We start from the raw sequence: 23266 nt of genomic DNA on the forward strand, positions 1-23266 counted from the left end.
AATTTTGTAACTATCATGGATGCAAAGATAATAATTGGACTTTTTTGCTTCCAACAAACTCCTCCTTGTTTAGCAGTTTTGTAAATTCTATCTAAGTATAACTCCTATAATTCTGCATTGTAAAATATGTAAAATTCTCAGGTTTTGTTTATTTTTTAACAAGAAATAATAAATTTGAATATTAGTTTGATTACATACTTTGAAATCTTGATTTCAAGATTTTTTTTTTGTAACTTCTTACAATAATTCTCCAACAAAAGTAATTCCTTCTTTCACAATATTCACCAACATTTCAATCACATCTGAAACTCAAAAGTTGGATATGTAAAAAGTAATATTTTAATAATTTATACTACTATTGTGAAGTTGGTCATTCATGAAGAGATAATATTATATTACTTGACAATATTGTGAAGTTAATGAATTTGCACAAAGTTGTAATGGTGCTCAGGGAATGATAAAGAGGGTTTGATTGATCTTATTTTTGTTGTTCTCACAAAATTGATTATGTAGGGATTTGAAACAACATTATAGTTCTTCTTCTTTTCACTGACTAACAAGTTTGAAGTCTATTATATTCCATTCTCTTGTAAAATCTTCTCATATGTTGGCATGTCTGATAGCTTTATAATATCCTAAATTGCATTATTTTGTTTTTATATAATAAGGTATTAAAACATAGAAGGTTCATTTGTTAGATTAACTTTCTCATGTATTCAATTCATAAGGATTAACAAAAGCTATTTATATGCATTTTTCTCTTATTTCTAAAAAAAAAAATCAAATAGTTTATAACAATATATACTTAAGTTTAAGATTTTTTTTTCATGGATGTTTCAAAATAGTATATATAACTATTCTTATTAAAACAATGAATGTACTATAGAACATTGTATTGTCTTTTTATGAAGCATATTTGTTACCTAGCAAGTATATAATAAGACTTAATTGGTATATACCAAAAATATAAGGATATATAAGGGTTACCTCATGATCAATGGCAAGAAAATTATGAATTATCAAATAGTTGTTTGCTCTAGGGTTGATTGACTTTCATATCCTCAATATCTTGACTTCAACTATGTATTTTTGGGTCTTATTATTGAGTTTGGAAAGCAAAATAGTGGTCATTCTTGCTGCACAAAAAAAAATTATTTAATCAGATATTGTTTAAGAGTTAAATGTTTTGTATTTATTTTATAAGAACTTATGTTAAATTATATGTTCTTGTCTTTTTTTTTTTTTGTTTAAAAACAATATGCTATACAATTTGTTAATGGCATAAATGCTTTTGTTGTTGTTAGATTTTACCATGCCTTATGTGGTGTTTATTGGACTTTAAGGTTGATTGTGCAACAATACTTTTATCTAATCACCTATATAAGAAAATGAGTACATTATTAGTAGTTAAGTGAGGAATATAAAAATTTATGTAAACTTTCATTATTGCTTAGTAATATTATATATCAATATTAAAAAAAAAAAAACTAATGAGAGCAGTACAGATATAATAGCAATTTGTTATTATGTATTGTAAGATGTTTCTACCTTCAATCAAATCTTAAAAAATTTCATGAAAAACAACAATTTTTATTTTACTCTATTGCATTCACTCTCATTTTTTATCAAGACTTTCAATCTTTTAAAAGAAGTTACTCTTGATAGAGCAACATACAATTATCCATTACTAAAATTGGTAAGTAAAAGCCTACATAATCTAAAGTTTGGCCTTAACTTTTGTTTCTGGTTATAGCATATGATAGCCTTACAGGAAATTGCTTCCTTTTCAAAACGAATGGCCATTTATGATCTTTTATTATTGTCACAATTCTTGAAATGAAGACTTTTTTGTCTGTATTATTCCTAATAATGATTTTTTATTCAATTACATTTATAACAAGTTGTGTAACAATAAGTCTAGTTTCATTACAAAGACCAACTGTTTAATTGATATTCCATAATAACATGATTACAAAACCTTTTTTCAAAATTAAAGCTCCGTTTGTTTCATAGAAAATGACTTTCGAAAAATAATTTCTAAAAAATATTTATATTTTTTGAATTAAAAGATATTTTCTATTGTTTTGATAAGTTAGTGAAAAATATTTTTCACAGTTTAGTTGTTTTCCCAAAAATCTATTTTTTTTCAAATAATATTAATATAAATATTAAAATATTAAAAATGATTTATTATTAAAATATATTGAAATTATTTATTATTAAAATTATTAATATTAAAAAATAATGATATTTTAATAATAATATTTAAATTAAACTATTATGTTAATATAAAAAATACTTAAAATAAAACTATTTATTATTCTTTATATTATTTATTAATGTATTAAAATACTATTTTATTAATAATATTTATTAATACATTATATTAATAGTATATTATCTATTATAATATATTATTTATTAATATACAATTTATTAATATAATATTATTTATAAGTAAAATTATACTCACAAGTATTAATAAATAATTTTACTCACAATAACTCTTTTTTGAAAAAAATTTTTCTTTTTCCAATTCGTAAGATAATTTTTAGAAAAATAGTCTCATTTTTCATTGGTCAGTAAGTTACTTTCTGTTGACCAGCTAGTTTTCTACCAAACAAACACTTGAAAATGCAAAAATTATTTTTTGAAAATCTTTTTTCGTGAAACAAATGGAGCTTAAATCATGATTGGGAATCCTAGGGAAACATAAGAAATTAAAGAATTCTTAAGGATAAAGTACATCCTAATCTTTGTGTTACAGCTTTTAGGACATATTGAATCATAACTTAAATAAGTTATTGATTCTCCAGAGACAATGGATATAACATGCTGATTGAAAATGTCATTTGTTAGTTGAAAATGTATTGGTTAATGGTGATGAAGCTCCTATTATTCTTCTGTTCATTTTTTAGTTGATAATTTAGGTATGTATTTGATGGTGAGTTACTCATTTTCAATTAGTTTTCTCTTTATCTCACTTTTTATAATGTGTATGTGTTCTATTATGCATGCTTAATGTCATGTTTAAATGCTATTGCCTTTTTTTTTTTTAAGTTTTTCCATATTGATTAGAGTTTATTTATTTATTTTTAAATTTATTAGTGTGAATGTGGGAAAATATTTAATTACAACTGATTGTAATTTGTAAATCTTTACATTACTAAAATTAAGTATTTGTATCCTTAAAATTAAAGACAAAAAATTAAGATATCTTTCAATTATAAGGATCAACGGTAAGGAGATTTGATTCCATTATTTGTTTTCTAGCTAGCTCTATGTAGACCTAAGATGCTTGCATAATTCTTTAAAAAAAAAATTTCAATATGCTTTCAGTTTTATTTTTAGTTTCACATGATATTAGAACATTAGGCTTTTTTTGGAAACAAAATTTTTAGCCTTCATTGTTGACTTTTATTTCAAGCCTTCATTATCGAACCATGTTAAAGCCTTCATAGCCATTGAATTTTGCCTTATTTGGCCTTAATTGCTAGAACTCATTTTTTGTTATATCTTAATTTTTAAGACTTGTTTTCAATCTAAAAAAAGATAACAATGTCAAAGATAATAAAATCTACTATCGCTACCATCTAATTTAAGAAAATGATAATTGGTAAAACCATCAAAGTACTACAAAAGTCTCAAAAACAAAAAGAGTTGGATAAAGAAAAGATTCATAAATTGAAAAGCCTATTGAGAACCCTTGAAAAGTCTACTGAGGTATGTTAATTGGGTAAGGTCTTTAATTTAGATAAAGTCCCCGGTTCTCATAGATTAAATATCTCGGTTAAATCTATTACGAGTTCTCGGGTTATTAACTCAGGATTTATAATCATATGATATATTTCTCATAAAAGCTTAGTACATAAATCTTATATTCTAGTAATAAAAAAAATTATTGTTACAGATGGTTCACTTACTACAATGGCAAAATTAGTAGATGTTCAAATTAATTTTTCGTTTATTCTTAAAATAATTCTTCATGTTCTTCTGTTATCTACTAATATGATATCTATACAAAAGCTTATTAAAAAAATGAACTGCAAAGTGACTTTTTATCTCTCTTATTATGAATTTTAAAATAAGAGTTAGAGGAAGATAATTGAACTTATTAAGGAATAGGATGGACTATATGATCTTGAGACATCAAATAACACAAGTAATATCAACAATAGTTTATCTTTGTCATTTCATCTTGAACATCCTTATTTTGAAACTTTGAAAAACATGTTTCCCTTTTTGTTCAAATGATTAAGTGTTGTAAATTTTCATTGTGATGTTTGTAAACTTGTAAAACATAGACGTGTGTTTTTTTTCATTTAGCGATAAAAGAAGTTGTACTCTATTTTACTTAATTCATAATGATATATGGGGTACTTCTACAATTCTTAATTTTTTTATACAAGATGGTTTGTTTCATTCATAGATGATTGTATTAAGATCTCCTGAATTTTTTTACTTAAATCCAAATCAATGTGAATAGTATATTTTTAAGCTTTCAAAACATGATCCAAAATCAATTTTAAGTGAAAATCAAGAGGTTTAGGTCTGATAATACAAGAGATTATTCAATCAAAGTTTATCTACATATTTCCAAAATGAGGAGATTGTTTATGAGTTGTCTTATGTTAATACTCTATAGCATAATGGAGTGGTAGAGAGAAAAAATAGCCATTTACTAGCCATAACTTCATTTTTACTTTTTTAGGAAACACACCCAATTCCGACGAGGGGAAGCTATTCTCAATGTCACGCACATTATAAACAAGTTACTTTTAAGAGTTTTGGCATTTAAAACTCTTATGAAAATACTTTCACCTAGGATATTTTTATTGTAAATCATTTGTTCATGTTCATAATCATAATAAAGGGAAGTTGGATCTAAGAGCAATTAAATATATTTTTATAGGGTATTCATCAACTTAGAAAAGGGTATAAGTGCTACCATTCTTTTACTAAAAAATTTTATATTTATAGATGCCAATTGTGAAGAAAGTAAATCTTTTTTAACTCAACTTTATCTTCAGAATGAGACTTCATTCATGAAAGATAAGGATAAGAACTTCTTTGTGCTTGATTTATCCTTCCCCTCAACATTTGCACCTATTAATTATTTTAAGTCTAAACCTTTTGTTTTAGTACAAGTCAAACACTGACCCTTAAGTCTGAATTCCAAACACAAACTATTATTAATTATATGAAAGAATTATAGGTGTACTAAAGAAAGAAAGTTTCAGCTCCTAAACCTATTTAAGTCCAAGAACCTTATCCAACTTTGAAAATAAGGTAACTACTATCTCTGACATTATTTCTCAAAATGAGTATGAATCTTCTAAAGCTAAAACCAATGATTATGATTTGCTTATTGCCATTAGAAAAGAAACAAAAAAAATGTACTAAGCATCCATTATACCCAATCTCTAATTTTGTATCATTTCAAAAATTCTCACTATCCCACAAAAATTTCCTTGTGAGCTTAAATATTATTTCTATTCCACTATATTATTTAAGGCATTATCCAATGAGAAATGGTGACAGATAATGAAAATAGAAATAAAGGCCTTAGAGAAAAATAAAACATGAGAACTCATAGAGTTTTCTAAAGAAAAAATTCAATTAGGTGTAAATGGATTTTCATTATAAAATACAAGGCAGATGGTAGGTGGCTTAGAGCTACACTCAAACTTATGGAATGATTATAAAAAAAATTTTTGCTTTAATTGCCAAGATGAATGCAGTTAGGATTTTGTTATCCTTGTTGTAGATTATAACTGACAGCTTCAATAATTTGATGTAAAGAATACTTTTTAACATGGTGATTCGGAAGAAGATATATATATTTATATATATATGAAGGTTTTACCAATATTTGGAGGTCATTTAGAAGCATAAAAAGTATATAAGGTAAAAAAAGCTTTATACAATCTTAAACAGTCTCTTATGGTCTAGTTTGAGAGATTTGCCAAAGTAATGAAGATCATATACTGTTTATCAAGCACTCAGATTCAAGGAAAGTCAATTCTTTTAGTATATGTTGATGATATAATTATAACTGAAAATGATGAAAAAAGAGAGAATCTCTAAAACAATATTTGGCTAGAGAATTTGAGATAAAAGAGTTAGGGAGATTGAAATACTTCCTAAGAATTGAAATGACTCACTTATGGCATGGTATTTTTATTTCACAAAAAGAAAACTAGGAAGCTTGCATATAAACTTGTAAATACCCTTATAAATCCTAATCATTAACTTGAAGAAACTGATAAAGATGTTACTTAGATAGGGAGATGTACTAGAGATTGGTTGGAGGACTTATTTATCTCTCATATACTAAATTTGATATAGCATATGCTGTGAATGTGATAAGTTAGTTTATGTATAGTCTTAAAGAAATGCACCTCTAAGTTGTCTACCTTGTACTACATTATTTGAAGGCCAATCTTAGGAGATGAATCTTATTCAAAAAAAATTCAAGATTAGTACTAAAGATATATACAAATGCTAATTATGCAAATTTGGTAACTAATAAAAAATCCATGTTGGGCTACTGCACTTTATTGTATGGTAACCTAATGACTTAAAAAAGTAAAAAACAGAATATGGTGATAAAATCAATTTTTGAAGCAGAGTTTAGAGAAATAGCTTAAGAAATTTATGAATTACTATGGTTAAACATTATCTTAGAAGACTTGAAGATTAAGTGAGATGGATCATATGACTTTATTGTGATAATAAGTCTGCAATAAGCATTGTATAAAATCCTATGCAACATTACAGAACATAATATATTGAAGTAGACTAGTACTTTATAAAGGAGAGACTAGATAGTGGGTTGATTTGCATACCATATATATCAACCAAGGGATAACTTGTAAATGTGTTAATTAAAGGTCTCAACAATATAACATATCAAGAAATTATTTTCAAGCTGGGAATAGAAAACTCCTATTCACCAACTTGAAGGGGAGTGGGAAAATATTTAATTACAATTTGTTGTAATCTGTAAATATTTGTATTGCTAGAATTAAGTATTTATATCCCTAGAATTAGTTACTAAAAATAAAATATCCTAACTATATGGATCAACTTTAAGGAGATTTAATTTCCTAATTTATCCTCTAATTAGCTGTATATAGACATAAGATTTTTGTATAATTCTTAAAAGAAGTGTTTCAATATACTCTTAGTTTTTCCACAATGAGATATCGATTTGATAAAATATTTCAAGGTGACAATAACGGTTGCAAAATAAAGATTGATAAGTGCTGGTAAAGGATGCTTTCATTTATTGTTCTTTATGATTTGACCTTATATTGACTTTCTTTGTGTTTTATAACTATAATGTGTTTTATAATGTGTGGTGGCCATAGGGTTGCTTTCTATTGTAATTTTTGTTTTCCTAAATATTTTTATTTGCTTGTAGATTAACTTTAAAGGCTTGAGAAAGAAGGTGTATATGAAGTTAGTGGAAAATAAGTTAAAGGTAAACTAAAAATAAGATTGTATAATTGGATTTGAATTGACGAATGTGGTTTATATCAAAACAATGAATGTGTTCTTTTTCTTTTTCAAAATTTGCTTAAAAAGGTTGAGGTAGAGTTTTAGGCTAAAACTATTATAGTCTTTTTGCTAGCAAAATTCTCCTCCCCTTTTTTTGCCAATCTAGTAAAATTGTTATTTGACTCACAATTTTTTGTTTATTTTTCTTTTATTTTTTCTTTTAGTTTCTTTTATACTTCGATTAGTTTCCATAATATGTTGACTAATCATGAAGGTAATAGAATGAGTTTCATTTGAATTTATCAAACAATCTTTATATATGATTTGTAGTTTTATAACAAACCAAATATGTTGGAAAAAATATATGATTTTGAGAAACAATGTAACTTTTTATTAGCATTTGTTTCTAGTTATAAATTATTACTACCTTTGCTTTATTGCTTTTGCACTTTAAATTGTAAGAAATTGAGTTCTCATTCTTAGTCATGTTCAATTGGGAACTTATTCTGTAACTAATTCATTAAATGGATAGTTGTGTGAATTCTTCAATATACTATTGATAATTTGAACCTCTTTAATGCTTGCAACACTTGAAGTTTCAATTTTTTAATTTATTTTTTATATAAAAAAAGGCTAAAATTGTGATTCTTCTATGCCAAGGACTTTTTTTTGTTTTTTAATAAATTTTTGAAAATTGGAGTTGAAATGGATGCTTTTAAGGAAGGTTTGAATTTAATGGAAATAGAGTATGAAAGCTTTTTAATGAAAGAGAATTGGTTTGGATCTTAATAATTATTAGTTAAGGTATATTAAGGTTGTTGATATTTGTGAATGCATCCCTTTGGTTTAAATTGAGTGAATTGAGAATCATTTTGAATTCAAATAGGGAAAAGGAAAGATTTTTTTTTTGATGTTTTATATTGGCAATTGTATTAATATAATTATAGCAGCTTCAGTTGTAGGGAGTCAATCTTATCCATATCTAATGGGGAACTCGATTTTTTACTCATATGAATATGAGAATGGATATTATATTATGAGTATGGGGATAAGAATGTGTATTATTTTAAATTTTTATTGAATACAGAGATGGAAACAGTTAATATAGCACTTGTCTCGTACTCATGCACATATCCTATATATATTTTTATATATTTAATAAATAAATTTTTTATTAAACAATATCAATTATAATTTTAGATTAATTGGAATTAATATATTTCTATTGAAAAAATATATACTAATATATAGTTATAAAAAATTACTTAAATATACAAAATAAAAATACAAAAACTAAAAAAATAAATTTTGGTTTTTATTTTTTTAAAAGCTATAGGCACGAGGATTATTCGTATCCATTAAATATTTACGAAGATGGAGATATAAATAAATTTAAAATATCTATTGGATATATATATATAAGAGCGGATATAATATAAAAATTTGAAGATAAAGATGGAGAATACTTTACCTTCTTCATACTCTAACCATTGACACCGCTATAAAATTGATGTAGATAAGAGTAATGCTTGTGGGAAAAAAATGATAAGAAGGCTACTGTTGGGCAACCTACAATTAAGGTAAATTTTGAAAAATAGAATATTGATAATCAAATGAAGGATGAGTTGGGAATTTACTTAAATATTGGATTGATTTTCGTACTATTACAGATTTGTTATATTGCAAGTCAGTATTATTGTATTTCATCTGCTGGTAGCTTTTATAGATAAGTGCTTTGTTCCTTAAAAAGCTACAAATTCAAAGATGACACCAAATCATTAGAATGATGTTTCAAAGTTACTAATTATTTATAGTTGTTTACATATTAAGTGTTTTAAGTATTAACTACTAATGATAGTTGAAATTTGGATTTGCATTTCCGCCACAAATTTGTCTTACCCGTTAAAACCGGTCATGATTTACTTATATATTTTTTATTTTAAACATATATTATTTTTGTTCGAAAAGAAAAAAAAAATGTATTGCTTTATCCATTAAATTTGTTTCTGTCAAATTCTAATCATGAATTAAAAGAATTCTAATATTTTTAAAATTTCAAATAAAAACTAAAAAAATTCAAAATATCTCAAAGCGAAACAAGGATGGATATTATAGCTGTATAATAAAATTGATTTTTGAGATTCTTAATTAATATTAATACTAATATGCAGATATAATAGTTGTGATTGCTGCTTCAATCACAGTCTTAACTCCTTTAAAAATAAAATTAAAAAAAAAAAAAAAAAAACTCTTACAAGACTTCTCTGTCCTATTTTTAATACCTAACCTAGTTTTATAACAACAATAAATTAAGTATTATATTTTATAATTCTGTGGTCCATTATATAAGAACTAAAAAAAATTCATATTAATTTGTAAATTTAAATACCTAACTTAGTTTTAAGATGTACAAAATATTTTTATTTTTATATTGCTAAAATACAAAAAAATTACTTACACAATAAATTATAGTAAAAATGATTTTACTTTTTTATGACATTGTAATATCTACATATAGTAATTAGTAATTACAATAGCAATTAAGTAGTTTTTAATAAATTGTACGTGATGAAATTCAAACATGAAATTTAAAGTTCTAACATCCAAGAGCTTCTCATCCTCGTTAAAGAAGTAAATGTATTTTCTAAAATAAAGAAAGAAATAAAAAATCTTATTTAATGTAATTTTTCGTTTAAAAATGAACGTAATAAATTTTTAAGAAAAATAAATTAATAATACTAATATTTATTATTAAAGAAAAATAGAGAGTGGGGCATTAGATATTTCAACAATTAAATTTTAAGATTTTAATTTATATTTGAATTATGTGATAACTATGAGGGAATTTTATGAAACTTAAAAACTCATTCTAAAAAAAGAAGAAAATTTTCCCAACAAATCAAATCTACTACTATCTATTAGACAAAGTTAAAAACTGTCAATATATATATATATATATATATATATAAATATATCCACCTTGTCCGAAATTATTGAGTTTGAAGAGGAGATTACCGAGTGAGTGGGGACGTGTCAGACGTGTATAAGATGGTCTGGAAACCCCAACTTCTCCTTCTCTCTCTCTCTGTCTTTCTGATTTAGCGAGCGACTTTGAGTTTGAAGTGCAAAATCAAGGGATTGCGGTTGTAAAAGAGAGGGATCTGCTTCAAAGTGTGAAACTTCAAACCCCGCTTCCTCTCTTTATCGTCTCTAACCCCAATTTCTTTCTCTCTTCTCTTCATCTGCTCCAGGTCTGGTATTTTTTCCTTTTAACTTGTCATTCCCTCCCTTTTTTTACTTTCTTCAAGGTTTGTTTTCCCTGTGGATGCCATAAATACAATTTATGGCATGGGTTTTTTTTTTTTCTCCAGGCTCCGGTCCAGGTAGGATCCTTGTGTTGTCTTCCGTTCAAGCGTCATGGCTTCAAAGCGGATTTTGAAGGAACTCAAGGATTTGCAGAAGGATCCACCCACTTCTTGCAGTGCAGGTACTATTTCATGTTCTAAATATGCATCAATTTCATACCTTCCTAATAATAATAGAGTTGATCCTTTATTTATACCAATTTGGTTGCCCTCCCTATTGCACTGATTTCATGTTCTATGCGTTGTCGTTTTTGTATGGTCGGACTAGCTTTTCTTTATTTCGAACTGCGTCATCAGTTTTAGCTTATGAATCGAGTAAATTCCAAAAAAGATTGTGTATTTGGCTATACACGCACATATACACACAAGTTTGCTTTTATCCTTCTGGCTGCTTATCGCTGAAAACTTTTTATCATGGCCATGGCTCCTAACTTCAAAAATTTTGAAAACTATTAGTTACAAAGTTTCAAGTCCCATTCTTTAGACCTCAGCTTTCGTATTGAATTTCTTTCTCTAATCTTTCCTTCATGCAACTCGATTTTGATGCGATTGGGAAGCTTTCCAGTTGTTCTTATATATATTACAATTACTTTATCAGGATCAAACCATTCTGGTAAAATATTTATTCCATCTGGTCAAAAAAAAAAAAAAAAAAGAAGCTTATGTTGACTTGTTGGGTATAGTTAAGCGTATTTAAACCCTCACTCTGTCAAAGGTTAGACCCTATTGTGGTGGTTGTGGATTATCATCCATTGCCATTTTCACTTATTTTCACTTCTTAGTATCTGTCCATAGACTTGTGAACCTTACCTGTGTGTATAAGTTTGTAGGCATGGATTCTTCCTTTCCATTTTGTCAACAAAGGGACAGATGATAATAGTCATGTGAATCAATGGATGTCATTTAGTAACCTTTGGATGTTTGCATTGTTTATAATAGGTCCTGTAGCCGAAGACATGTTTCATTGGCAAGCAACAATTATGGGCCCCTCCGATAGCCCTTATGCAGGAGGTGTATTTTTAGTTACTATTCATTTTCCTCCAGATTATCCTTTCAAACCTCCTAAGGTAATTTTCTTCACCTGCAATGTTTTACCCCTTTGTGGTATGTGTGAAAGGTTAGTTGAGTCATACATTCTCTTTTGATGGATAATGCTGCTCTGTTGTTTAGGTTGCATTTAGGACCAAGGTCTTCCATCCAAACATCAACAGCAATGGGAGCATTTGTCTTGATATCCTAAAAGAACAGTGGAGCCCTGCACTAACCATTTCCAAGGTTTGACCTTACTCTGGCTGATATTATGGTAATTCTAGTACAATATATGTCAAGAATTTATGTTCTGGCCTACTATGGAATGCATGGCTGCACAAGATTTTCCCTGAGAAGATAAAGAATATGGCATTTTTAACGATTTCAGTCTTCAGTGGGTAAAATGACTGTCTATTGGTTAAAAAGTTAAACTTGTAGTTTATGCAGATTCACAAATTTTGAACAATCATTACTGTTACTTTCTGAGTACAAATTTATTTCTGGAAATTGAGTGATTAATATCAGAACAGAAAGGCCAACCTTGATCAAATCTCATTAGGAATATGCACCAAAAGTAAGCCAGTTTTGATAATGAAAAATTGTATTATTATTACTAATCCTTCCTTGCATGGACTTCTGCTGCTGCTTATTGGAATATTGAGTAATTTTGGTCAAAATCAATAGAGCTTGTCTAAAAAAAGGAACAGATTGTAGAAAAACTAACTCAAGTGCAAATCAGGTTCTGCTCTCAATCTGCTCATTGCTGACTGATCCAAACCCTGATGACCCACTTGTTCCGGAGATTGCTCACATGTACAAGACCGATCGGGCCAAGTATGAAGCTACTGCACGCAGCTGGACCCAGAAGTATGCCATGGGATGATGGTGGTTAGCGTGTAATACCAATGGCTTTTGTATGTTGTCAAATGTGTTAACCTTTTTATGTTTTCTGTTGGGAAGAGAGGAGGTGTTTTCCTAAGGGAACTTGTCGTGGTGCTTATGCTTTGGATGTCGGAGAATAGAACTAAGTGGACATTTTATATCGTGCACCTTGTGACTTGTGTGAAGTCCCTCATTTGTCCGATGTTGAAGTAGTATCAGTAATGTATCAGAGTCTATAGCCCTACAACTGCTTACTTAATGTTCTGTATTGAACATTGTGCATGGTGGGGGGTTTATTGTTGATAAAGAGATATGCAACCGTTCTTTATTTTGTTGCCATTATAATGCTGTATGAAGCATTTTTTGTGTTAAATCAAATTTAAATTGGGTCCTAAAAATTTTCATACAAGAATGAAAATGGTTTGATCAGACCACTTTTGTAGTGTCTGGACTCTGGACGTCTTGTTTTACCATGGCAATAGGGGATAACCTATTCTTCAAAGCACATTACATTCATCAGAAATGCAAAAGTTGTTTTCGTATCCATCACTCTTTCTGATTCTAATGCTAGTACTTTCGTATCTTTGAGTTTAAAAAAGTGGAATTTTAAATCCAAAGTTGGATGTTGTTTTAAAGGTCAAACTCCAGACCAGAGAAGATGGTGGTGGAGGCCATGTGCCCTATGGGCCTTTTCTTGCATAATTTGTGAAACAATTGGGCTAACGGAACCATCAATGTATCCAGTGTGGACCCCCAAAAATCTTTCATCTTCCCTTCCCAAAAAACCTCCCAAAGTATAATATTTATAACTTTTCTTCATAGAAATCTCTGCCCTTTTTCTATTTTTGTATTTTCCTTTATCGCCAAAATATAGTCTCAAAGTTGATAGCTATATTTACTTTCCCTATCCTCTCTTTGTTTTATGATTTTATCCCCATTTGATTTAATGATTTTTACAAGGATTCACATGCATCGCATTTTTTTTTTTTTTGGACTTGGACAAGGAAGGATTAAAACCTAGCTCTTCTTTTGTTTTTATTTGTAAAAGGAATACCTAATCAATCCACCCCCACCATCAAATAATAACAATAATCACATAAACTTTGATACCATAATGGACTTCCTTATCCCGGGCCTATTATTAAAATAATAATAATAATAATATGGCCGCATATACACGAAAGCCACGTTATAGAAAACTCTCCCTCGCTCTTCCATTAATTCTGTCCCACGTTTTGCACTGCCAGTTGATCCAAATACTCTCAGATCATATATATATATATATATATATATATATATATATAGATATATTATAACATATATGATTATCAGATAATAATTTGTGATGAACGCTTACATGAATATATTTTTTTTAATACGTAGGATAATCCATAAAACTTCTGGTTATGATGATATAAAAAATATTTATTAATTTTAAATTATTTATAAAAAAATATATTTTAAAAATTATTAAATTATCTAAAATTTTAAAATTTAATCAAGGATCAATTTAAATTCTAATAAATTTTTTTTATTTTGTACATCATTTTATCTTAATTTAAAATCAATTTTAAAATAATTTATCTTTTTTAATTTATCTACATTTAATATAAATATTTAAATTTATCACAATTTTTAAAAATATTATTTAATATCTTTAAATTTTTATAAATACTTATTAAATTATCTTCAACTTTTAAATATATTTCATAAAAAAAATTAGAAATATATAAATAAACAAACACATATCCTAATACAATCATATAAACTCTAACAGAAATGAAAACTATAAATTATTTTCTATGTTACAAAATGGGAACTATTTGTCTAACAGTGACCACTTCAACTTAGTGAAAAGGCAAATACATAATTCGCAAAATTAAAAAAATAAAATAAAGCCAAATTTATCAATAACACTTTTACACTTACAACATTTTTTAAGCTTTTCATATGCAGCTAAATAGAATTGATATATTATTTCTACACTTTTTAATCATACAATTGCAATAATATTTTATTATCTAAATCTATGATATATTTCAGAAATTAGTTATCAAGAATCCATTTAGATTCTAAACTTTGTCATACCTTTACAATAAAAATGTTAGCAGTAAAATTTTTTTAAGATATTTATTATGAATAGAGTTAAGATATAAAATATCAAAAAAATTATTAGATAAAAGTATAAAATACTAAAATTTAAGTATTATTATCTAAATAGATATTCTCTATAGCTAAATTTATTATTTAAATATATTTATGGATTAAATTTTATCAATACTTAAATAAAAAATTAATTTAAATAAAAAATAATTAAATAATTAAAAATTATTATTTAAATATATTTATGGATTAAATAAAATTTTATATCTTGATTCTTTATCATCTTTTCATTAAACTTATTTTTCAAATAATATTCTATCTTTTCACAAACTTTAACATTACTTTTTTATTACTCCTTAATTTAAGGTGGATTTTTTTTTTCATTTATATGTTATATATATTTTGAATATGTTAATAATTTAATAATATTAATTTTTATTTTTATTTAAATATAAATAACATAAAAATAATTCGTGCATCGGAGAAGGTAGTTTAAAATATTTGGGCTAACCGATTTGTCACCGTCATGGACATATGGACGTTTGCGCAATACAAACCTAACAAACAAGGCCCCCACCCACATGGATCACACCCAAATTGCTGGACTCTTCCCTACTTTGTTCTCAACCCTCAACAAAGTCCGTAAACAAAAAAAAAAAAACAACCCCTCAACAAAGGGCAATAGTATGGAATGGAACAGATAGATTCTTTTCATATCATGAAATAAGCATATGCCAAAACCACCAGTATGTATAAAATGGCAAATACCCAATACTAGGGGAGGCCTATCAGTTAAATGCAAATGACTGCAACACATTATCTTTTGCACTCTTCATGTAATTTTAGATGCAAATTAAAACTGACTTGATCAAAACATATAGAGTGTAGTGGTAAAAATATATATACTAATATTAAGTAAATGAATACAACAATGAAAGCCAAAATTTGATTCCATGGTCAAGTAACAACAGCAAGCGTATTGGCTCACTGGATTCTGGTTAAGCTCTAGCCAAATGCAGTCACTTACAGCTCTCAACGCCCTTTCGGGTTCATGATCTGTAAGAAAACGGCACTAGGTGTCAACCCGTCAGAGTCTTCACTAACTAGGCTGCAACCACCAACGCTCATGTTCATGCTCATGCCGCTGCTCCTAGAATCTGTTAGATTACCATAAAAACCAGGGGATGCATTAGGATCTTTCCTGCCTTTACATGTTACTTCATAGGTTCCCTCCTCAACGTCCATTTCACCAATTCCCTTGCCACTCTCTTCTACGCTCTCCTGTAGCTGCAAAGCAAACTCCAGGTTCCACAGCACATCACCCATAGATGGTCTGTCAATTCCCTGATCAGTTACACACTTCATTGCAGTCTCAGCAATCTTTTTGAAGCATTCTGGTGCTATCTTCCCTTTCAGATAAGGATCCATAATCTGATCAAGGATGCCTTTCTTGTGACAGTGTGCAGCCCACTCTGCAAGGCTCACTTGCTTCTTCGGCAGTGTAGGATTCAATGCTGGACGGGCACAAAGGATCTCAAAGAGGACGACCCCAAAAGAGTAAACATCAGACTTATCAGTTAGCTGCTGCCGTCTGAAATACTCCGGATCCAAATAGCCAAAGCTACCCTTCACAACAGTGCTCACATGAGTATGATCCAATGTGGGGCCAGTTTTTGACAATCCAAAATCATAAACTTTAGCCACCCACTTCTCATCCAGAAGAATGTTTGTTGTCTTGACATCCCGGTGAATAATAGTGTGTTTGGCACCAGTGTGGAGATAGTGTAAACCGCGAGCAGCCCCAATGCATATTTCAAGCCTTTGCTTCCATGGAAGAGGAGGCTTTTGGGTTTTGTACAGATGTTCACGCAACGTTCCATGAGCCATATAATCATAAACTAGGATCATTTCACAGTTCTCTTCACAGTAACCAATCAATGAAACAAGGTGGCGGTGGCGGAGTTTGGAAAGCATTTCAATCTCAGTCTGGAACTCATGCACACCTTGTTCAGATAGTGGGTTGCCACGCTTGATTGCAACTTCAGTTGTCCCACCGTCAATTTCTCCCTTGTAAACTTTGCCAAAACCCCCCACCCCAAGGAGTAAAGCCTCATCAAAGTTGTTTGTGGCAGCCTTGATCTCAGCAAATGAGAAATGGCGGCAAAGGTTTGAAGGGAGGAAGCATAGCTCCCTGTGGTATTTGTCTTTGCTGAACCTGCAGAGTGAGAATTTCCATACAAGGAAAGAGGAAGCCATCCTGATGGACCATCACTTGTGCTTGTATCCCTTCCATGCCTACGACAACGTGAAGCAGCAAAAACACAGAAGCCAATAACGAGAGCTAGAACCACTCCACCACTGACTCCCCCAGCAATAATTGCCTTCTGGTTCTTTGATTGACCTCGTTGAGATGGCAAAGCCAATGATGGGTCAACTACATCCTGTTGTGGACCAGGGGTTGGATTGGGACCTGCTAGATTCCTTGTTGGATCACTTTTCTTGAATATCTCCACACCATTTAAGATTGCATCATAATACTGGGGCAAAGCCTTGGTGTACGGATGCAATGCAAGCCAGAGATCCTGCTGTGAATTCCCTCCGGGAACAATGATGACGTAATCCCTATACACAGGAACATCAACTTTTTCATTTGCCAGCGCAATCACATCAACCCTTTGCTCAGCAGTTTGATTGTTGAGGAAGACATCAAACACTCTCTGATTAATCTTAGTGATGTTATCTGTAAACTCACAGGAGTGCAGCCTGACCAAGTAAGAGAATCCAGAGTCAATACTGAACATCGAGGTTAAATTGTAATTATTGTTTATTTGAGCATTCGGCCCCATGGATCTAGCAGTGGTGTAAACATTTTTTGGTGCAATATAAGTAGGCATGGTTCCATAATCAATGGTGACATTTGGATCAGCAGCTCCCGGAACTCCAAATGCTGCGCCAAAGAGGTATGGCTGGTCATCATTCCAAGACCTAAACAAACCTGTATCATCAGAAGGCGAGATATCATTTCCACCCACATTCAGCCGGTAAACATTCTCGAGTGCCGTGCTGTTATCAATGGTGAATGGAACATTTTGACCCACAATATTTATCCCATCGGTATTACTATTAATATCAGGCATCGACAAATCCTCAATCCCATTGACAAACGCAAGGCATTTGAAGGAGTCGAAGAGGGAGTAAATGTTAAGTTCAAATGGTCACTGTTTACATTGATGGAATACTCCTTAACAATAAAAGCGTAATTCAAAGCTTCACTTGTTTGAGCAGCGCTGAAATTCTTAAGAAGATTATAGGAACCACAAGTGACTGAAAACAAAGCATTGGTTGCATTCTGCCCATCATACGAATTAGCATAGAAATACAACCTAACAAACTTCCGACCAGCTACTTCCGGGAAACTATAAGTGAAGCTAGAGCGAAAAACCCGGGCGGTCAAGTAAGGAACTTCAGGAACCACGGGATCTTGCGTGGCAGCTTAGGAAGTGAGAGAATTCCCACTTCCAATCAAAAACTTGGACCCAACATCAGGAGTCCATTTCCGATTATCTTTATCGGTAAGCTCAGATTTCTCACCACAATTTAGAAGAATTTTCTCGGTTGCTACATAATCAGCAGCTAAGGCGAGTTGAAAGAACATGGAGGCAAAAATGATAATAGAAATAGGAAAGGAGTGATCAGCTGAGTTCCTCATGGAGTTCACAATGTGAGATCTGCGATAGAGAAAGACTTAATCTTTGAACATAAAATGGAAATATCAAATGTAACCCAGAATTCCTTAGCCAAAAAGGCATAGAGATTTCAGATCCAAAAGACAAGCTAGCTACCTCAAAAAGATAGATTAATCTAAAAGAATGCAAGAAAAAACAAAAAAAGGTAGCCTGTGAAAGATGTGAAAATGAACAGAGTTTCAAGTCATTTATTTACCTTTAGGAAGCTCAAAAGAAGAGAAGAGAAGGGAAGAGAAGAGAAAACTCACTGAGCCAAATGGGAGAAGATGGCAATAGAGGGCTTTGTTTGTTTGGGATGGACCGGAGAGAAACAAAGAAAAAAGAAGAAAGAAAGCAGGTGAACGAAGCAGAAACTGACCGGCCCTTCTAAGATTTTAGTCGTAGTTTTATGTATGAATACGAAAGTCCAACAGAGCTGATTTAATTAGTTAATTAAATTATTTATTTGCTGAATTACTTTTATTACCCCTTTACAGTTGTATAGAGAAAGGACAAAAACGCCCTTCTATGTGTTAAAATGTTAATAGCGAGGCTTTGATGACCGGATGACAACAGATAGATGATTGCACGCGTCAACACATGTTTTTTCCTTTCTCTTTGTTATTTTCTAAAAGAAATAGAATAGAAAGTGATTTTATTAACAAGCTTCGGGTTTTGGGGCCCTGGGTGGCCCATATAAAGGTGGGCCAACTTACACTGACCACGCAGCTCTGCCTGACTGTGCTTGGTTGCATTCCATTCAATTTTTTCACGGACCTAATTGATCAAAGACTCATTATAATCGGTTCTGTCAGTTTTTGTTTTAAATTTTTGTATTTTTTAATTTTGATATGACATATAATTACAGGATAAATTTAGAGATGAGAATTATCCATTTATAAATAAATCAATTAATTTATAAATAAAATATTACAATCAAACTAATAATTTATATATCATATCAAATAAAAAAAAAATTTATTTCACCAAAAAATTTTTAAAACAAAAATAAATGGACAAATAGTAGCATTTTGTACCAAAAAAAAAAAAACTATAAAACATTTACTTACATATTGGCGGCCAGGAAAAACAAAAAAGAACACCCATAGAGTTGACCATCCAAATAATTGGAATTTAAAAACTTGTCCAAACCTCTTCCCCTGTAATTATAAATCTAACAATCTTTTCTGCATCCATTGATAGTAGAATAATTTTATAAAAAAAAGAAGAAGAAGAAGCTTGTTTCATAAACCAAACGCACATTAATTAGCTTTGAACATGAAAACGAAAAGGATTAGTCGTTCGTTCCGGTTTTGCTTACCTTACCTGCTATCAGTACTAAAAGCTGAAACTGATTTTACAAACCAACTCTGTCCTCATCCTGTAGTAATCAATCACTGCTGATTTATTTCTTCTTCTTTCTTATCTTTACACAGGTATATTGTTTCTCACCTCTCTCTCTCTCTCTCTCTCTCTCTCTCTCTCTCTCTCTCTCTCACACACACACACACACACACAGAGAGTTTAGGCGCAGAAGCTTAAGACTCATTTCTAAGAACTTGTCATATTTGCATAGACAGAGTGAGTGAGTAGCAATTTCTTTCTTTCTTTCTTTCTTTATAATGTAAGGGCAAGTTTTATTAATGGACACGATAGTTTGATTGCACCCAAAGCAATGCAATGATACTCACATCTCAACAAAAAATTGTCCGACTCTGAACTCTCAAGTCTGGACCCACTCAAAAACTTAACTTGGGAGTGACTATTTTTCGGCTCTGCCACTTGTGTTGCTGTGCATAGCCTTCGCTTTTCTTCAAATTCAGTTTCTAGTGTCTACCCCATCAGCCTACGATCGATCTTTACCCTATCGGTATTTGAAAGGGAAGGCAATGACTGAATGGCAGACCAAATCAATAATTTTTTCTTAGCGTCAAAGCTAGAGACATCATCCCCTCTTCCTTACTCTTCTTGTTTCACAATTTCAGGCATCCACTAAGAATAAAGATAAGTATTACATTCTTGTTTCACCATGTATAAATATGTTATCCTCGGAAGATGCAAAATGCAGCTTTTGGGTCAGTTTTCAGTGCCATGGATTCTTGCAAGAAATGCTTCATTCTTTCATTGGCCTTTCTCGTGATTTTCTTTCAAAATTTGGGTACCAAGGTCTTTGGTTTTGATGGGAATAAGCAGATTGAAACCATGGTGGAGGAAGTCCTCGATCATTCACCACATTTTAGTACAAGGCAAGGGTAACCAATCAGAGGAGAATACATTTTTAGTACAATTTTCTAATGTTCAAGTTTCAACAGTTCAACATAATGTATTCATGATTTGCTATGTTCAGGATATATGATAAGGAACACGTGGAAGATGATGACTGGCAAATGGTGGAGACAAAGGGGAACCAGTTTGTTGTTAATGGTCAACCTTTCTATGTCAATGGATTCAATACATACTGGCTGATGGTATTCGCGGCGGACCAATCTACAAGAGGAAAGGTCTCTGAATTGTTCCAACAGGCATCTTCAGTAGGACTAACTGTTTGCAGGACTTGGGCTTTTAATGATGGCCAATGGCGAGCTCTTCAGAAGTCTCCATCAGTTTATGATGAGGAAGTATTCAAGGTACTAATTTCACTCTGAATCTTGATAGTGCTTTTCAATTTTTTATCAGAAGCAGATAATGTTATTTTGTTTGAAAATTAATGCAGGCCTTGGATTTTGTGGTGACTGAAGCAAAGAAGTACAATATCAAGCTCATATTGTCTTTGGTTAATAACTGGGATGCGTATGGTGGCAAGGCGCAATATGTCAAGTGGGGCAAGGCTGCTGGCCTTAACTTGACATCGGATGATGAATTCTTCTCTCATCCAACTCTTAGAAGTTACTACAAGGCCCACGTTAAGGTAAGTTCTTTTCAATTATATGTTACAGTTTTGTTTGTTTTTTTGCTGATCAACTCCATTCTAAATCGTTTGACAAAGTGAAACTCATTGCATGAACATATATCAGCTTGTTATAAACTCCTACTTCAGTAATTACATTTCTGTTTATCCCTGTTATTTTTTGGCAATGTAGGCAGTGCTAAATAGAGTCAATACATTCACAAACATAACTTTCAAGGATGACCCTACAATTTTTGCTTGGGAACTGATGAATGAACCTCGTTGCACCTCAGATCCCTCTGGGGATACACTGCAGGTTTAGTTTTCTTCTAAAAGCTAGTGACAAATAAAGTTAGCCTTGGTCCTTGGGTATAATCATACATATTCTCTCAATTACCATAATTGCATCCTGAAGCCACTCCATTATCTTCTAGTCATGGATAGCAGAAATGGCAGTGCACGTGAAGAGCCTCGATGCAAAGCACTTGGTTGAAATTGGACTAGAAGGATTTTATGGCCCCTCAGCACCTGCAAGGGCTCAGTTCAACCCGAATTCATATGCAACTCAAGTTGGAACTGACTTTATAAGAAACCATCAGGCTCTCGGAATTGATTTTGCATCTGTTCATATTTATGCAGATACCTGGTAAAGGCTTTTACTCCTTTTGGAACTATTGTAAACCTTTTATACTTCCTATAATGTCAGACAGAACTTATGAATTTCGTCTGGCGGGTTAACGTTAAAACATATAAAACTCCAGCAAATGCGTCTCTCACCTTATCATAATATATGCTTTTGTGCTTATGCTTATTTGCCTACTCTTCTTCATATTATAAGTATGGAAACTTCTTAATTGATGATTTAATTAATTTGTGAAGGATTTCGCAAACTATTACCAATGCTCATCTCCAATTCACAACATCATGGATGGAAGCCCACATAGAAGATGCTGAGAAATATCTAGGAATGCCGGTAATCTTCGCTGAGTTTGGTGTATCTGCGAAAGACCCTGGCTACAACTCCTCATTCCGAGACACTTTTATTAGCACAGTGTACAAGACAATCTTGAACTCGACAAAGAAAGGAGGGGGTGGGGCTGGGAGCCTCTTGTGGCAGCTGTTCCCTGATGGGACCGACTACATGGATGACGGCTATGCAATTGTCCTTGCAAAGTCTCCTTCAACATCAAACCTAATATCCCTTCATTCCACAAGACTCGCAATCTTTAACTCAATGTGTTCTTGGAACTGCCGATGGGGTTGCAAGAAGAAAAATGCTTTGGAGACAATCCTCTACCATGATGATCTGTAAAACTGTTTTATGGATGAAGAGTCCTTGTATATGTATATAAATAGGACAAAGATCAAACATATTTAATGGTGTTTATTATAGATAAAAGATAGCCACTATATAATAAGATCTTGGTGGAGTATTTACAATACGTTAGCAGTGTTCTCCAGTCCACAACATGATTATCAGATTATATTAGCTAATCACACTACTTAATTCCAGAAATACTTTCTATCTCAGTCTGCAGACTGTTATAAGCATTTCTTTCTCTTAATTAGCATATCTGGTCCATGTGGATCAGAGTTTGGATACCATACCTGCTGTTAACATATATACAACATTGTTATCATGTAACACAGTTCAGCATATTCTCCTTGTCTACCTGTTACATTAAACAATGCAATTCCAGACTTCAACATCGAATTCATTTGGCCTAAAGTATAGTAGTTCATTTCTTTCCCCTGATAATACCATGCAATCC

The 23266-nt window shown here is 30.9% G+C and overlaps 3 protein-coding genes across 6 annotated transcripts; 2 read left to right on the top strand and 1 right to left on the bottom strand.

The window, feature by feature from the left end:
- The first annotated feature begins 10485 nt into the window (after window positions 1-10485).
- Window positions 10486-13118, top strand: LOC111279207 (ubiquitin-conjugating enzyme E2 28-like). Its single transcript, XM_022866141.2, has 5 exons — window positions 10486-10754; window positions 10875-10990; window positions 11808-11935; window positions 12039-12143; window positions 12637-13118. Exons 2-5 carry the CDS (start codon window positions 10921-10923, stop codon window positions 12778-12780), a joined length of 447 nt encoding a protein of 148 aa, XP_022721876.1. The 5' UTR covers window positions 10486-10754; window positions 10875-10920; the 3' UTR covers window positions 12781-13118.
- Window positions 13119-15708: 2590 nt separating this feature from the next.
- On the bottom strand, window positions 15709-19022 carry LOC111279206 (receptor-like protein kinase FERONIA). 3 transcript variants are annotated; one of them, XM_089756242.1, is made up of 2 exons: window positions 18825-19022; window positions 15709-18610 (listed from the first exon to the last, which is right to left on the bottom strand). In XM_089756242.1, the coding sequence occupies exon 2, from the start codon at window positions 17136-17138 to the stop codon at window positions 15915-15917; it is 1224 nt and encodes a 407-aa protein (XP_089612368.1). In that variant the 5' UTR covers window positions 17139-18610; window positions 18825-19022; the 3' UTR covers window positions 15709-15914. The 3 variants fall into 3 exon arrangements, with proteins under 3 accessions (XP_089612368.1, XP_089612369.1, XP_089612367.1); XM_089756243.1 differs by having other exon boundaries at window positions 15715-18610; window positions 18877-18990; XM_089756241.1 differs by lacking the exon at window positions 18825-19022 and having other exon boundaries at window positions 15780-17086.
- Window positions 19023-20664: 1642 nt separating this feature from the next.
- On the top strand, window positions 20665-23024 carry LOC111279730 (mannan endo-1,4-beta-mannosidase 6-like). Of its 2 annotated transcripts, none has more exons than XM_022866756.2 (6): window positions 20665-20859; window positions 20955-21234; window positions 21321-21515; window positions 21688-21810; window positions 21929-22140; window positions 22374-23024. In XM_022866756.2, the coding sequence occupies exons 1-6, from the start codon at window positions 20699-20701 to the stop codon at window positions 22804-22806; spliced, it is 1404 nt and encodes a 467-aa protein (XP_022722491.2). In that variant the 5' UTR covers window positions 20665-20698; the 3' UTR covers window positions 22807-23024. The 2 variants fall into 2 exon arrangements, with proteins under 2 accessions (XP_022722491.2, XP_022722492.2); XM_022866757.2 differs by having other exon boundaries at window positions 20665-20853.
- The last annotated feature ends 242 nt before the right edge of the window (window positions 23025-23266 follow it).

This window comes from Durio zibethinus, chromosome 27 (genome assembly GCF_047325235.1).
Source record: "Durio zibethinus cultivar Kanyao isolate XHJ-2024 chromosome 27, ASM4732523v1, whole genome shotgun sequence".
Lineage (NCBI taxonomy): Eukaryota > Viridiplantae > Streptophyta > Magnoliopsida > Malvales > Malvaceae > Durio > Durio zibethinus.